This window comes from Falco peregrinus, chromosome 1 (genome assembly GCF_023634155.1).
Source record: "Falco peregrinus isolate bFalPer1 chromosome 1, bFalPer1.pri, whole genome shotgun sequence".
Classification (NCBI taxonomy): domain Eukaryota; kingdom Metazoa; phylum Chordata; class Aves; order Falconiformes; family Falconidae; genus Falco; species Falco peregrinus.
Genome location: NC_073721.1, coordinates 94,578,174 through 94,594,023, shown reverse-complemented (window position 1 = coordinate 94,594,023; position 15,850 = coordinate 94,578,174). Strand labels below are relative to the sequence as shown.

At 52.8% G+C, this 15,850-nt stretch overlaps 1 protein-coding gene across 6 annotated transcripts in view; it reads left to right on the top strand.

Annotated features, from left to right (window-relative positions):
* The window catches only part of LOC106112831 (exocyst complex component 3-like protein 2), a 54,864-nt gene extending 43,270 nt beyond the window's left edge, over nt 1–11,594 (top strand). For all 6 annotated transcript variants that reach the window (XM_027794623.2, XM_055800070.1, XM_055800088.1 and 3 more), the window contains 4 exons: nt 618–773; nt 3,798–3,919; nt 5,499–5,684; nt 7,669–11,594. In XM_027794623.2, coding sequence (XP_027650424.1) covers nt 618–773; nt 3,798–3,919; nt 5,499–5,679 — 459 coding nt within the window. In that variant the 3' untranslated portion in view covers nt 5,680–5,684; nt 7,669–11,594. The remainder of the gene's footprint in view (nt 1–617; nt 774–3,797; nt 3,920–5,498; nt 5,685–7,668) is intronic.
* Nucleotides 11,595–15,850: the final 4,256 nt, after the last annotated feature.

Below are 15,850 nucleotides of genomic sequence, written 5' to 3'. Positions count from 1 at the left end.
TTTTGGACAGGGCTGGGATTTCCTGTTCCTTTGGGCTGCAGCCGAAAACTGCTCTGATTTCAATTGCTAATTAAATGTGGTTTCTGTGCAGCGGCCCATCTCCCCCTAGAAATGCTCACTCTGCCTCTCAGGCATAGCACAGTCTCAGCACTAGGGTTTCTCAGCAGGTAATGGGTGGCTGAGAGATGCCCAGGTGACTTCTTGGTGCTCAACCACAACTGTGTGCCCAAGGGTCTGGCCCTGGGATATGTCTAGTGGGGGTGTTCCAGGGAGGATGGATCTGGCTTTGTAGTCCAAGCTGTCCCCAAGTGATGTGTTGGTTAGCTAAGCCAAGTGTCACTGCTGCTCTGGAGTGTGTGACCTCTGGCTCAGCTAACTGGTCCCATTGCTTTTGGTTGGATGTCTCCACGCTTATCATCGATGTTTATGTCATCCACATACAGCTTGGAGGTACTTTATATGCTAGATCAGGCATTTTAAAGGGATACTTAAACAAATGGGACAGCCATCTGCATGGACTCTATAGCCACTGTCTATGCTGGTCAGAGTCCTACAGGCATAGTCTGGTCCTTGCTTGGTACAGGGAAGTTAATCTGGGCACCTTTGCTCTGGAACAGGCCCTCGTCAAGGCTGTCAACACCATCGTTATTACAGAATATGTGCAGGCCCTCCTGACCACTTCCAGGAAAGCATCCTCTGTGCAGAGAAGGAGGATTGCCAGCAAGATGGAAGAAGATCACAGGATGCTGCAAACTGTCTTTGAAGAGTGTTTAGTAAGTCTTTGGTATGGTTACAGTTTTGCTCTCCATCATCGAGAACAGTACCAGCAGAGGAACAGGCTCTGAAAGCAACAGAAAAGCTTAAGAGGTCTTACCACGGTGGTATCCAGCTTCATAGAAATGACAATCAGATGTGCTGACAGCCTTCTGATCTGCCAGAAGCTGTTAGTTTTTAGTTTTGAAATGTGTGACCAGAGGAGGCAAGTTTCGCACTCCTGCCACTGAAATAAGAATGAGGCGTGTGCCTCTGAGCTGGTGAGACAGCTCCGAAGCTGTCAGCTCCCCTAGGCAAGCCTTTGGTACATGGCGTGGGGTGCAGGTGAGGGACAGCTGTGTTCTCCAGTGCTTTCCCTTGAGCTTCTGGAGCGATGGACCAGATCAGCTGTTCCACATCTTCACCTCTGCAGTGCATTGCCCTGTACGGCTGCTTTTCCCTGAACATGGGGTATGTGTGTTACCCCTCCATCTGGTCTCTTCCCTCCCCGCAGGCCCTTCCCAGTCCCTTGGAGCTGGGCTGACGGCTGCGTGAGCCATTTCCCTGTGCTGCAGCATTCCCTCACAGGCGGAAACATGTTGATGCTGTTGTGGTTGGTGATGGTTGCAGGGAGGAGTGACTCTTCCTGCAGGGGTGGACACCTCACCCCATTAGGAGGTAAGGATACATTGCAGAAGGGATAGATTAGGTGTAAAAGCAGAGCCACACCTTCGAAGAAAACTTGTGGAAAAATGCTAGGTCTGGTTTGCAGAAGCAACACCAGAAGCTTAAAAAAGCCTCTCTGTTTAATTTATAATCCCATGTAATTGGCACTGCTGCACAGGGCATCTGCAGATGCCACCAGGCTGTCACATGGGTCCCTTGATTACCCAAGGGAAGGACTGCAATGCCAGCAGCATCCCCTCCTGCAGCTGCTGCAGCCAGAGAATCACTGCCGTGCAATGTCCCCTGGCACAGCTCTTTTGCAAACGCGGGCTGAGAGTGCTCAGGCATAGCACTTTGTAAGAGGTTGGACTGAGCAGCACATTAATGGTTGCAAAGTCGGTTGGGTAACAGAACTCAGATATCACCTCAGCTTTACTGGTTTTAATAATTTCACAAGTTCTGAGTCATTCTTATGACTTGTGAATTTAAGTGCTAGGGACTGGAAATATATGTTCTCCCACAGGAGTCCCCCTGCAAGTCATTTGTCAGCAATTCTTACTTTGTCCAAAAAATAAAATAAAATCAAAACGGCCTTCTTTAGGCTTCTCTAAAAAGCTCTCAGACCCATTACAAGTAATGCATTAGTTTCATGGTGGAAAGCTGGAAGCTTCGGGTGCTTTTAGTTGAAGACGCACCTCTCCTGGAGTGATCAGTCACAGATGAGTCAATGCTTGGAGCAATTGAGCCATTGGGAATAGCAGGAGGATCCTCTAATCTTAACTCTTAAGTTTACCAGTAATGCTGTGCTCAGCAGCAGCTTTGGTTGTAATGTGCAAGCTAGTTTTATAGTGTAAAGGAGATACAGGAAATCTAATTATCTACTAAAGCCCTACGTTCAGCTCCGGTGAAAAAAGTCTGCATCTAGTTAGCACTGTTTCCCTTGCATCCCCAGTCTGTTCACTTTCTTACTTGGTGTGGGAGCACCGAAAACCCCAGGGAGGAAATGCATAAGCAATTTGCAGGGGACAGCCTGATCCTCAGTCAAATGAGGTACATGGTTATGCATGCAAAATATGTACTCTGCTGCAACTGAATTTATCGTGCAGTTGCTGCACAGGCTGCACCTGCTCTCTGCCCTCTCCTCAGGCTCTTCCTTCCCCTCCATCCTCAAAAAACGTTAGGAAATACCTTGCTTCTCCCCCAAAAGCAGTACATGTAAAAGGCACTTGGGCACTGCTGACAACCACCTCTTCTTTGGCCTTTTAGATTGCAGGCTGTTTACCTCTGACCTTGCCTGTCTATATAGCACTTAACTAAGTCTGACACCTTTGAATTAATTAGCATTTTGTAATAGTGAGCTTGCCCAGTGTGCAGCTGTACCGTATAGGTGACTTAGGAGCTGAGTACAGCTCGTGCACTGTGCAGAGCTAGACGTGCTGTGTGACTGCAGTGCAGAGAAAGGGAGAGAAGGCTGTCTTCAAATATTACTATTATTTTTAATTTATGTTCAATGCGGAGGTGAGCTGCACCGAGAATGCAGCCTGCTGTTTCTAATGCCCCGTGGAGATCAGAGGAACCTGGGTTTCTCCTGCCCCGGTTTGGCAGCCTGTTCTCCAGGTTTGCTTTGTCACCGAGTCTCTGTTGACGTGATGGCATCAATAATTCAGGGAAGCAGTTTCATCGCATTACTGCACCAATGAAAAATGTGAGCAAGACCTGAAGCTGTCTCCTGGCAGTTCATCCGCATTCTGCTTCCTCCGGCTTTGCTAAAAATGCTGTGTGTTTCTTGATGTGGTTTTCTTCTTCTGCGTGCTCCAGTTTTGAGGGAGCCGACCATATGCAGCATCTACCAGCCATGTCATATCCTTTACAGTGTCCAGCCCTGCTTCCCATTTTTTCTGTTTTTCTGCTACAGGATCTGTGTCCCCTCGCCCTCTCCTCAGGGTCGCTTTTCTGTCCCTGGGCTTGCTCCAGGGCAGCAGAAATATCATCATTCTGACCAACAGAGCTTGTTTTCACACAGCTACAGGGCTATGCTTACCTTTGGAAGCAAACCACTTGCCAAAGGCTTCTGACAGCCTTCAGAGCACAGCACATGTGGGGAAAAATGAGGTGCATTTTCCCACTTTGCCAAAGGCAATGCAGGAGGGGAGTCTGCACGCTGCTGAAGGTAGTCACCCAGCCGCCCTGGAAGCAGCCTGTGGCTACACCCGTTTATTTTCTCCTACCCTGGGGGGAAAACAGGCTTCTATACATGCACAGGCAGTCCTGCAAAGCTCCTGACCCACGCAGTGAGATCCCCAGTCTGATATGAGTCCAGCTCTTTATGCTGTGTGCCGTTACCCTTGCCCTGAACACACTTTTGCTTCTCTCCCCAGGGTCCAGCAGCTGGTCCCCTCAAGGATCCTATAAAGCCAATTTTAGAACTTATTCAAACTTCTGATGTTGAGGGGATGAAAATAGCCCTTCTGCCCATTCTCAAAGAATTTCCTGATTTAAGGTAGGGTCTTCTTGATTTAACTTCTGTTGTTTTTCAAATGATTACTTGCCACCAGGAGACCTACAGCAACATTAGTCCTGTGGTACTTTTTGCAGTGTGCTGGGTCAGGTACAATGTTTCCCTTTGAATACACTCTGTGCTGCCTATTTGCAGATGTTGATTAATATGGTTTATAACTTCACCAGATGGTAACCAGTGGAGTTGAGGTGTCCGTCCGTAAAGGTAAAGGATGGATGAAATGGCTGTCAACAAAGCAGGAATGCTGTGGAAAAATACCACCTGAGTGGACAATTTACAGGCATGTGTGCCAAATGTAGGTTTCAAGAACATCCTTAACTCAGGCATTTCATAACTTGCAAGCACTTGGCTTTTGGATTTAACACTTCATCAATCCTTTTGTGGGTATAACTATTTCCACAAAATTCTAGTGTTTTCAGCAAGAATATACACTTCCATTTCTCACAAGAAGCTGTTAACAGAAATGAAACCCAACTTCTATTAGGAAGGTGAGATCTTAGCTAACTGCACGTGTTCCAAAGTCTGTGGTTTGTTACATCTATCTTTTGTTCTGATGTCTTGTGCTAGTGACTGTATTTTTCCAAGTTAACACGATTACAGTGTAGAGTGCTCTGTCACAGGATGCTGTGGAGGCCAAAAGTGTGAATAGCTTGAAAAGGGGAGCAGACAATGTGTGGTAGATAATTATTTCAGTGCCTATTCAACATGACAGTCATGCTATAACCCCCAGCGAAGGAAGTCCTAAACTGCAGACTGCCAGAAGCAAAAAGCCAAGACAGACATATACTTTGCCTGGTTTCTATATTATTTGCCTAAGCACTTACTACTATTGAAGATTCTATTGAGCTAAAAAGCTGCTTATCTGATACAGCGTAACAATTCTTACTCTTTTACTATATATATACACACACATACATAAATAGTAATATACATATAATACCCACTATATATTTATATAGAAATGTATAGTATAGGAAGCGGGCACAGGAAGTACTCAGAAGAATATTATTTTGATCCAGGTCTCAGAGGAGGTCACCCTGGTGTGAGTAGATGCACTGTTCCTGATTTCAGCAGATTCCCCTATGTTTAAAACTGTTTGGCTTGGATACATTTGCCCTTTTTGTTAATCAGACTAATACGGTGTGGGCCTGCTCAGTGAAGCAATGCTATGTAGAAGAAAAATCCTGTAGCTTTCCAGATGAACAGTAAATGGCTCCACTGAGGGGAGAAAAGATACCAAAAAAGCTTCCAAATGGTCAGATAAGGAGTTACCCAAAACTTACTGTGGCAGATACAGATTTTTTTCCTAGGAAAAACCTGAGGTGAAGTTTTCCACAATTTCACAGGGATGCTGTGTGCGCTGGGCTCAGGATCCATGAGCTCAGTCATATCGCACACAGCCCTTGTCATACAGCCACCTCCTTGTTAGGTGGCCAGAGAGTGTCAAAAAACAGCTCAGCAGCTTCCAATCTTCGGTCTGGTCCAGCAAAACTGAGTGCTAGGAAGCCAGCTTTTTTTTATTGGCTCTTTCACTGACCTGCCCTCTTATTCTTTTGGAAAGGAAGGAACATCTGAGTGCAGTGCTGGACATCAGAGGCTCACTGAGCCGAGAAGACAGAGCTGCTCTCTTGAAGGCATTTCATGATAATTCCAGGGAATCAGAAACAGAAGCAAACTTGCTTTTTGCAGATATAGAAGTAAAACCTAGAAAATATGGACTCTGTGGCTGCCTCTGCTGTTAGCAAAGGTAGGTGTGTGTCTGTTGAGCATGCTTGTGTGTAACACGTGTACAGGCACAGGCATTCCTGCTTACAGGGAGGTGGAACGACTATGGCTGTAGTCACCTTCCTGAGGTCCTCGTTGCTGCATATGCAGATTCTACTTCACTCTCTCTGCCTGCAAATTTCCACGTCATGAAGCATCATGTTGTAGGCAGTGCAGGGTGCCGAATGCTCAGGTGCATGATTCAGGTTACAACAGGGATAAAGGAGGAGATGGGGCTCTTCCTCCCCGCCCTTCTCTCCCATCCGTGTGTCCCTGCAGCAAGGGCTCTCCGCAGCATCCCCTCCCTCCCAGCTCTTACCATGTGTGCTCGGGCAGGGTCTCCCAGGCAAGGGCTGCTGCCTCCTGGCAGGGCATGCTGCGGGATTTTCTCCTCAGTGGTCCTCCTGCTTCCCTGGTGCCGAGGGGAGGGATGTGTGAGCCCCGCCGCTGCTCCCTCCATGAGAGCTGTATTGATTAACCCGGGCTTGGTCCCGTTCGGGTGACTGTGCCCTGCTGGGAGCACCAGAGGTGAGCGTGCCCCCTCCGTGCTGGCAGCAGCAGCCGGTGGCAGAAGGGAGGAGGGATAGAAGTCAGGGGGATGACTGTCACTGTCAGGTCTTAAATCCCCTGCTGTGAATTGACAGGGCTCATCCGGAGCACTTGCAATCCCCTTTCAGTTTCCCAAGGGATTCCTTTGCAGTCACCAATCAGGCATTTATTTTTTTTTTTGTGGGGGTGGGTAAGCTGCAGCAGATCTTGAAACTAAGTAGGTCCTCATGGTTTAAAAGTACTCAGTGGAGAACATGCAGCTGTTTGCTTCACCTTAAATAATCTGCAACTTCTTTTTCGTCCATATTTGTCCAGCTCCAGCTGGGAACCAGAGAATTTTGTTTTATCTTTGCCAAGCCAGAGCCCTCGGCTATCAGAAACAGTCCCCCTCAGTTAATATTTACAGATTGTCACCAGTCACCTGCTGTTGGATAAGCTGATAGACGGAGTATCTCAGGTTGGGAAGCACAGTCCCTCTCTGCCACCTCCTTTGCTCTCCAGTGTCACCGTGTATTTATAGCTCCTGTGTTAGCAGATCCGGGATGAGTTATGCAGGGTTCTGACCTGGGGCCTCAAGGCATAAGCAGACAGTGGGCTACCCTGGTAGCAGGGAGGGAAAGCAATTAGAGAAACAATTAATAAGCACACAAGTTTTCCCTTCCTAATGAAAACTAATTCTGATATAATGAACTGGCTATCAGCCACACACTTTTATACCCTCTTTTAAAGGAATTACCCATGGGATCACCTTTGCTTTAGGAGAGATATTCAGGAACATGTTTTTTAAAACACCATAAGTCACTTAATCTCCTGTTTGCTGAAATCCCCTGGGTAAATAGGCTCCCAAACCCCAGAAGACCTGGCTGAGTCTGCAGGGCGGTGGAAGCACATGGGTAGCACAGGTTGGTAGCCTCACCCAAGCTCAGGGCTAGCAGTAATGGTGAAATAAATTATGGGATGTGCTGAAAGGAAGGTCACCTTCCTCCTTCCATCCCAGCCCCGGATTTTGCTGCCATGCTTGGGGGTGTGACCTGCAGGTACGCTGGGAATCAGCTGCTTTCTCCCAGCGAGAAACACAACATTGCACATACTTGTCCCTTCTGTGTGTGGAAGTGTGAGGACTTTGGAAAAGAGTTATCTTTGGTTGTTTGGCATTAGCATGAAATGACCTCTGGGAAAAGGATTGAGCAGGTTTGGCTGGAGTAGGCAGGAAGCAGCAGGGATGCTGCCCACAGCTGTGAGCCCATGGATTGCTTTAGCCAGAGTAGCCCAGGAACCGGAGATTTTCAGCAGGTAAATGTTGATACAGCTTTGTGCAAGAGCCTGGGTGTAGGAACGGTGTTTTTGCTCTTTGGCTGTTGCACATGTTCTGATGAGTGCTGTTTAATTACCCAGCTTTTTTCTTGCTTTCCCCTCAGGCCTGCTGTGAGAAACGTGAGGCCTTGCTCCCACATGGCAGCATCTGCAATCACAGATCCCTGAAAGCTTCAGGGACCCTTGCAGCTGGATCAGCGGAGAAGCCTGGCACCTATGGAAGACACAATTCCTGTACTTTTGCAGGAAAACCATATGGCCCAAATCCTAATCTATGCATAGTCCAAGCAGAAGATGAATGTGAGGGATATGGCAGAAAGACATTCCTTCAAAATTTCCTAGATATTGCCACTCAGCTGAGTCCCAGTGATTATTCCCAGGGCGTGACATGGTGGTATGGGGAGGAGGAGGAGGAAGGTTCCTCCTCGCCAAATTCCTCTCTGTTTCCATCCCTTGTTTCATGCAATCTTACACAAAGCGGGACTGCTGTACCACACAGTGTCCTAGCAGATGACATGACATCACAACCTCCCCCAGGGACCCAGGACCCTCCGTTAGGGAATCCTGCCTAGCCTGTGGTACTGGTGGTGCGTGCAGCTTTGGGCACCTGGATCCACCCCCCTGAAGCCTGACCAGCTCCAGGAGGGGTGCAGGCAGAGCTGCTTTTTTTCCTCGCTCCCCACACACGAAGGCTGTGACCTGCTTTGGGGGCAGCCTTCTGTGGTGCTGGCTGTGGGGTGGGGGGCTCTTCCCATATGAGTTTTACAGCTGGCTCTGGAGCAGAATCTTGCATTCATTTTTGTGCCTCAGTTACTGGAAATTTCCTCTTGGAGACGGAGGGGAAAGCCTCATGGGAAGCAGGCAGTGAAAGGAGCTGTTTGTCCCAGCCTCTGGGCAAGTTCTGTGCTGTTTTCAGATGTAAATAGGTAGTTCCGCAGGGAAAACACTGACTTTTCTTCCCAGTTATCTATGGACTGGTCACGACCTCCAGCTGGATTTAGTTCAAGGCCCTCCTTTGCTATTGTGTTAAGATAGGCCATTACAGCTCCTCTCTGGCTGTGTAAACAAGCGAAAAAGCTCTGCCACCTCAGACATACCAGTGCTTTTCGGAGCAGCCATTCCCCCTCAGATCTGCTTCCCTAACAAAAAAGGGGCAAATCTGTGCAGCGCAGGCTCGGGTGGGTGCTGCTGTACTCTGCAGTGCTGTGCCATCCCCCCAGGGACATGGGGGTCCTGGCCCAGGGGACTTGTCTACCCAGAGCCCTTCATGCAGGCAGGGTCCTGTGAGGTTGACAGGAGTTGGGGCAGGTTTATAATTGTCATGAGCTTTGTTCCGGACATAGCGCTGAGAGCATGGCGAGTGGCAGAGAAGAGGAAAGCAGCAGGCTGCTCCGTGGCCAGGGAGAGTCCTCTGTGAGCTTTTGGGGCACCAGCAGAGCTCAGCATCATTACACTCCCTCCCTCATATCATTAAAGGGCAGTGAGAGCAGCCCGTGGCCCGCCTGCCCTTCCTGACTGCGTGTCCGCTTCAAAAGCCCAGCTCCTGCATCTCTTGCATTTTATAGCTGTTCATTGCAGCTTTGGTGAGACCTTTCCCAGGATGTGGGGACGTTGTGGGAGCCGGGGGAGCTGTAGCTTGGCCAGGTAGGTGTGGGTCAGGCTGTGGGGCTGGATGGACACCTGCCCTCTGAAGGATTTCAGCCCTGCTGGGCACACTGGGCCCATCACCCTCCCCTCCTGCCTAATTGCACATTATTTTCAAGGGCGGGAAGGGATGACGGACCCGACTGTGACAGTAGGGTCAGGTCAGCCTCTGCCGATGGGTATTTCAAGCAATGAGCCTTCCAGAGAAAATAAATAAACCCCCCTCTGACATTTTGATCACGGTCAGGCTAAAAATAATCCCACAGCATGCGGATGGCTCCTGCCATGTACATGTCGATGCCTATGTACGTCTGCCGTTTGACATTCGCAGTAAGCTGAGGGTATGTCCTGCTTGCAGGCAGTGGCTGGGAGCCATGGGGGAGGCTGGGCTTGCTGCTACTGACCCTTTGGATGAGATGGCTGAGGACAAGCCACGCGCCATCACGGCTGTGCCTGTCTTTGCAGCGTGGGCAGGGGCTGGGCAGCATCTTCTGCTCTCTGCTTGTGCAGAGGAGCACCGCTTCCAATGAGGTTTCGTAGCGGTGAGTTTCTGCACCCTACGTGTAGCATCCAGTCTTGGAGAGGGCAAATAAAGACTTGAATCTGTCCATGAGGTTTAGTTGCTGGCAGCACACCTGAGGTTTTCCAGAGCGGAGGGCTCAGGGATGTTGGCTGAGGTGGGCATGGGGGGGTGATGGGGAGAGGCCACCTGGTGTGGAGACAGATGGTGTGAGCAGGTTGTCCTCAGCCACCTACAAGTCGCCTGGGGAGAGCAGATGTTGTGTGGGGAGGCTCCTGGTGCCTCCCCAGGAGGGGAGGCAGCAGAGGGGGGATGCTGGGTCACTCCAGAGACTATCTGGGGTGATCAAGGAAGGGAGGGAGGCTGTGGGGAAGGGGGATCAGGCATTTCCCTTATCTGGGGGAATTGTAACCCACTCTGCTGTGTGCCCTGACCTTCCTGAATGACCCAGCCTCCTCCTCTCGAGCCTTCACGCTAGGCTGGGGTTAAAGCGCTTGCGTGGGATTTGTGTTGCTCTCTGTGGAGGGCTGGGAAGCAGGGTCACGCTCAGAATCCTTCTGCAGGATTATCTTGTGGCCTCAGGATGTGGGCAGGGGCAGTACTGCCATTTCCATCAGCCTGCGAGGGCCACCACAGAACCGTGCTGAGCATCTCCCACTTGCCTTCATGTCCAGTGGTACCATTGCCACGTGCAGGCCAGGACTGCTTGGAGCTCAGCACCTAGAGGGTCCCGGCACAAAGACCCTTTCCCACTCCCTCTGCTCACTGGGATCCCCTTGGTGCCAGGGTCATGCCACTGCCATGCTCACCCACAACCCAGACGTGCCAGCCCCGGGGACATGGGCAGCGAGAAGTGACATGCTGCTCCTGGCGGTTTGATGCCCTGGCTTTTTTGGAAGCTGCTCTCTGTCCATGATCTCTCTGGCTCTGCACCAGGCCGACGGTTTGTGTGGTGAGCGATGATTTGTCACCCATGTCCCCCACACTGCTCGGGGCTGGGGTTTGGCTGGTCTTTTTGAGGTGGTGTGTGTGGCACAGCCTCGCCAGCCATCCCTGTCATTTGAGCTCTCATCTCCCAGGGTCACCTTCAGTCACCTTCAGTGCTCAATGCTGAAGACAGTGGAAAACAGATGCTCCTTAATTATGCTGCAGGGTCTGAGGAAAGACCTGACATTTGCTGAGGTGCCAGCTGTGCTTCCCCGGTTGATTTGGTGGCTTTGCCAAGGATGTGTGACAGTGAACGGAGGGCTCAGTGATGGAAAAACAGGTATTGCTGAGGGTTTTGGACATGCTGAGCTGTGTTGGATAGCAAATGTGCACGAGGAGAACCAATCCCTAAAACTGTGAGACCTTAGAGAAGGCAAGCCACTAGTGGATTGCAAAATTATACAGTAAATTGTGTTTTATTCCCTTTCTTCTCCTCTCACAAGAGGAGCCTGTCAATGCTGGGAAACTAGTACACTGGTCCCTGTATTAACTCGAATAACTTGCACCCGCTTTTGAGGCTCTCCAGGCTCAGGCTCTACCAGCTCCCAGCTGGGAGCGATGCTCGACCCACGGGTGGGATGGGTGCACGTGCAGGGTCGGTGGCACCACAAAAGCCACGGCAGGTAATTTCCCTGCAGGGAAACACCGCAGCACATGGCTGAAGGCTTCATTTTAAGGCTGAAATGTCAGCCTTTACCCCAGCACCCCCCCGCTTCGTGCGGGATGGAGGCACCACCAGCATGTGCTGAAGCCTCTTGCTCTGGCCGGAGGGCTGGGCTCGGTCCCCCCAGTGTCCCCCTGCCGGCACCCCGGGCTGGGAAGGGTACACACCTGGTGCCATCTAGTGGCACTGGGACACAGAAAAGGCCCTGGCTCTTTTATATTACAGGGGTATACGCCTGCGTGGCATATCACTTGTGTGGGCTGTAAGTGGCCCCTTACTGGGGTGCTGGGGATTCTGGTGTAAAGTAGGATGCACAGAGCGTGTAGATATTTCTGCCAGCCAAGTAACAGGCAGTTTTGTGGGAAGATGGCGAAATAAAGTGATGAGCAGAATTGTCAGGTTGTGTCCTGCACTTTATAAAAACAGCCGGAGCACGCGAGTGCACGCAGAGGCTGAGAGCCAGGACCCGAGGAACTGTTTTCTTCCCTCTCCACAGCAGCTGGAGTTCCTGCTGCAGTGAAGGGCTTTAGGGTAAGGTTGGCTTAATCTGACCTAAGGCCATATTGGCACCAGAAGACAGGTTTCTGCCCTCACCTCTGGATGCCTGTCCACCACCTGCATCGTGTTGGAGGTCAGCTCCACTTCTGCGATAGCAAATGAACAGCTGAAATAAATAGTTCTGCATGGGTTTGCCTCCCTCCTTCTCTCCCCACAGCGGCACCTTTACCTGCACAGATTTAGACACACATACAAACACACCTATAAAAGCACAGAGGGGCAGTTACCTCTCTCTGAGCTCTAGCTGACAGCTCCGCACCTGCTAACTCTCCTATCACCATCCCCAGGGTTGTGGTTTTCAGACTCCTCCCAGCCACCCTCCCAAGCCGCCCCCTTGCCCGCACCAGACTGGGATGTTCCCTTACTGGGAGTTTGCTTGCTGCTACCTGCAGCTTGGCAGAGCGCGTGGGGCAGTGGGGCTGCTGTGCCTGCCCACCCTGGCTCACCCAGCCTCTGCGGGGGCCACTGTGCACTGCTCAGAGGGGCTGCTCTCAAAGGGGTGCCAGTCTGCCAGCAGCTGAAATAAATGGGCTGGGTTTAAAACAGCTGCTGGGAAACCCCCCGTGTTTCAGGGCTGGGACAAAGTATTTGCAAGGACTTTTACAAGAGCAGACTGTCTGGAGTGGTTTGTTATATCATATATCCTTTCAGGGTTTTGGAACAAAATGCAAAGCAAATTTGGTTCACAGATGAGTATCAGGATTTTTCCTTCACTGGATTATACCCTCCGGACTTCTCTACACTGGTCTTCTGTGCTTAATACAAGTACTATGCTGAATGATCTCATTTTTTTCCCCTCCAGACTGCCCAGTGCTGAGAAAGGCCTGAATCTCCATTCCCAGACACCAGCTGTGGCTCCTGCTGGTGCTGCCACATGGTCCATGGCCCATTTCACTCATGACATGGTGCATAGGGACATGGTTTGGTGGTGGACTTAGCATCGTTAGGTTTACAGTTGGACTCAATGATCTTAAGGGTCTTTTCCAACCTAAATTATTCTACGATTCTATCATTCTGTGTCTGCTGGCGTCTCATCCAGCATGAACTAAACCTGGGAGGGAGAGCTGGGTCAGGCAAGGGGAAGGATGAGCCCATGCCGAGGTGCTGCAGCCCAGAAAGGAGCTGGGGTAGCTGCTAAACACCAGCTCTTTGTTAAAAGCTCTGCAGAAGGGGGAGAGCACTTTTGTGTGCAGGCTGAGGGCTGTGCTCTGCCTGGTGTGAAGCACCCATGTAAAGACCAGCATGGAAGAAGCCTTGGCACTGCACAAGACTGCATTTGGCAATCCTGCCACATGTCAGTGGCCTCACACACCTTGCTTGCTCCTTTACATACCAGGAGTGTCCTGGTGTGGGTGGCAGCACCTGTCTGTGCATGCAGCTCTGGGCTGGGGCCACTCAAGGGCAACCTCATCCCCTCAGGCTGGAGCTGCTCCTCACACCAGCGGGTCTCCCTGCTTCAGCTCCAGGCAAGGCTGTTCGGCCAGGGCAGCCAGGGGCTGGTGTGGGGCTGCTCTGCCAGCTGCCCAGAGAAGTTGTGGAGTCTCCTTCTCTGGAGACATTCAAAACCTGCCTGGATGCGGTTCTGTGCAGCCTGCTTTAGGAGAACCTATTTTAGTAGGGTATTGGACTAGGTGATCTCTGGAGGTCCCTTCCAACCCTGACTGTTCTGTGATTCTGTCAGTGGAGCTGGGGAGTTCGGGGGCTGCTGGCTGCCCCCGGTGCTGCTGTGGAGAGGCAGTGGTGATGGTGCCTGGGCACGAGGCTGAAGGACAGGCTGCAATGGGCAGGACACAGCCACAACTGCACCTTGGTCCCGTGCACGGCAGCAGAAGGGAAAGCACCGACCCCTCCTCTCTGTGCTGCGACCTGCCTATCTTGAGAGATGACTCGGGCAGTTGCTGCTGGAGTGGCTGGACATCCCTGACAGTGTGTGCCCCCAGCGTGGGCACTGGTGATGCAGAGCCTCTGTGGGGGCTGACTCAGCCAATAACCCACATGGTGATGGCCTCAGGGGCCTTGCTGTAATCATGTTTCATGACCTTTCATGATGAAGAATCTTTTGCAGGTTGCCCAGGTGCCTGGGATGCGGCCCTGGGCTGGCTGCCAGGACACATTGGTGATGGGCTTTGCCAGCTCTCCTGTAAAGCAGCAGCACGGAGCAAATTGCAAAGAGCGAGGCATCTGCCTGCCAGGGTGCAGCCCTGGGCTGGGGGTGCTGCAGCACCCCCTCCCATGTAACTCATTGCAGCTGTTAGTGAGGTCTGGTGTTACCCCTCAGCCCTGTGCCAGCAGGTCCCCTGGCAGGGGGGCTGCCTCTGCTGCCTGCTCTCAGGGCAGACCCCAAACACAGCCCTGCGTGTGGTCACCTCAGAATCACTCAGGCTGGATAAAACCTTTGAGATTAAGTCCAACCGTTAACCCAGCACTGCCGAGCCCATCCGCTAAGCACCGCATCTGCACATTTTTTAAACACCTCCAGGGATGGTGATTCCACCACCTCCCTGGGCAGCCGGTGTCAGTGCTTGGCCACCCTTTCGGTGAAGAAATTTTCCCAGTATCAAAACTAAACCTCCCCTGGCAGAACTTGAGGCCATGTCCTCTTGTCCCATCACTTGCTGTCTGCGGGAAGAGGTAAACGTTCGGAGGCTGTGGGCAGGTGGGGGTCGGTCTCTTCCCCCCCAAGCGAGGAGGTCCGATCGCCCCCGCCTGCAGCCTCAGCCGCGCCCCCCGCCCCGTGTTGCCGGACCGCCGCTAGGTGGCGGTAAAACCCGCCGGAGCGCCCGAGACCGGCTGCGGGGCACGGCCCGCGCGTGGGGCAGGGGGGGCTGCGGGGCTGCGGGGCTGCGGGGCTGCGGGGCTGCGGGGGGGCTGCGGGGCTGCGGGGCTGCGGGGGGGCTGCCCGGCACCCCGGCGGGGCGGGGGCGCGGCGGCGCTGCGGGACGCGGGGGATCCCTCCGGCCAAACCCGTGCCCAGTGCCGGGCCGGCGCTGGCCCGTGGCCAGCCGCTGCGTGACACCCCCGGCCAGCCGCTGCGTGACACCCCCGGCCAGCCGCTGTGTGACACCCGCGGCCAGCCGCTGTGTGACACCCGAGGGCCCCGTCCCGCCGGCTGCCACCCTCGTGGCACAACCAGCGGCAAATCTGCTGCCTCCTGGGGGCACCGACACGTACCCGTGTCCTGCCCTGCCATCCAGTGCGGGCCCTGGGGGTCCCGGCCCCGGGGGGCTGCAGAGCCCCTCGCCGGCAGGCTCACCCCGCTCTCCCGCCAGGGTGATGCGGTGGGGCCGGGGGACCGGCTCTGTGCCCTGGCGAAGGGGCCACAGACGAGCCCCCTTCTCCCATCCTGCTTGCGCTTTTCGTCCCGCTAGCACCCTGCCAGCTGGCTCGGCTTTCTGTGACAGGTCTGTCCCCACCCTGGCCAGCCCTCACCCTGCCCAGAGGCTCCCCAGCTGCAGCCGGCTCCTCCCGTGCCCTGAGGAAAGCCCTGCTGCCAGCTCTCGCCCTGCTGGCAGCTGTCCTGGCACAGGGGACCTGCCCATCCCCGGGCTGCGGCTGCCCTGGCTGTCCAGGTGCCGGTGCCTCGGTCCTGGGGGGTCCTGCAGCAGCGCTGCGAGGGGAGGAATGCCATGAGAAACGAGGTGTGCTGGTGGGACAGACAGGCTCCAGAGGCAGAGCTCTGGCACCTTTTCCCTTGCTGCCTGCTCCAACACCAGGGCCGTGGAGGAGCGCAGAGCTGCCGGCAAACCTTGTGCATTCACAACGTATGAGCAAGCCTTGAGCGAGTGGTTTCCTAGGAATGATCAGGGAAGAGCTGCCATCACGCGACCAGGGTTTGGTATCAAAGACACCATGGAGCTGAAGATGGCCTTGCCTTGCCTTGCTTTCCCCTTACTGTGTTTCTTTCTGAAGCATT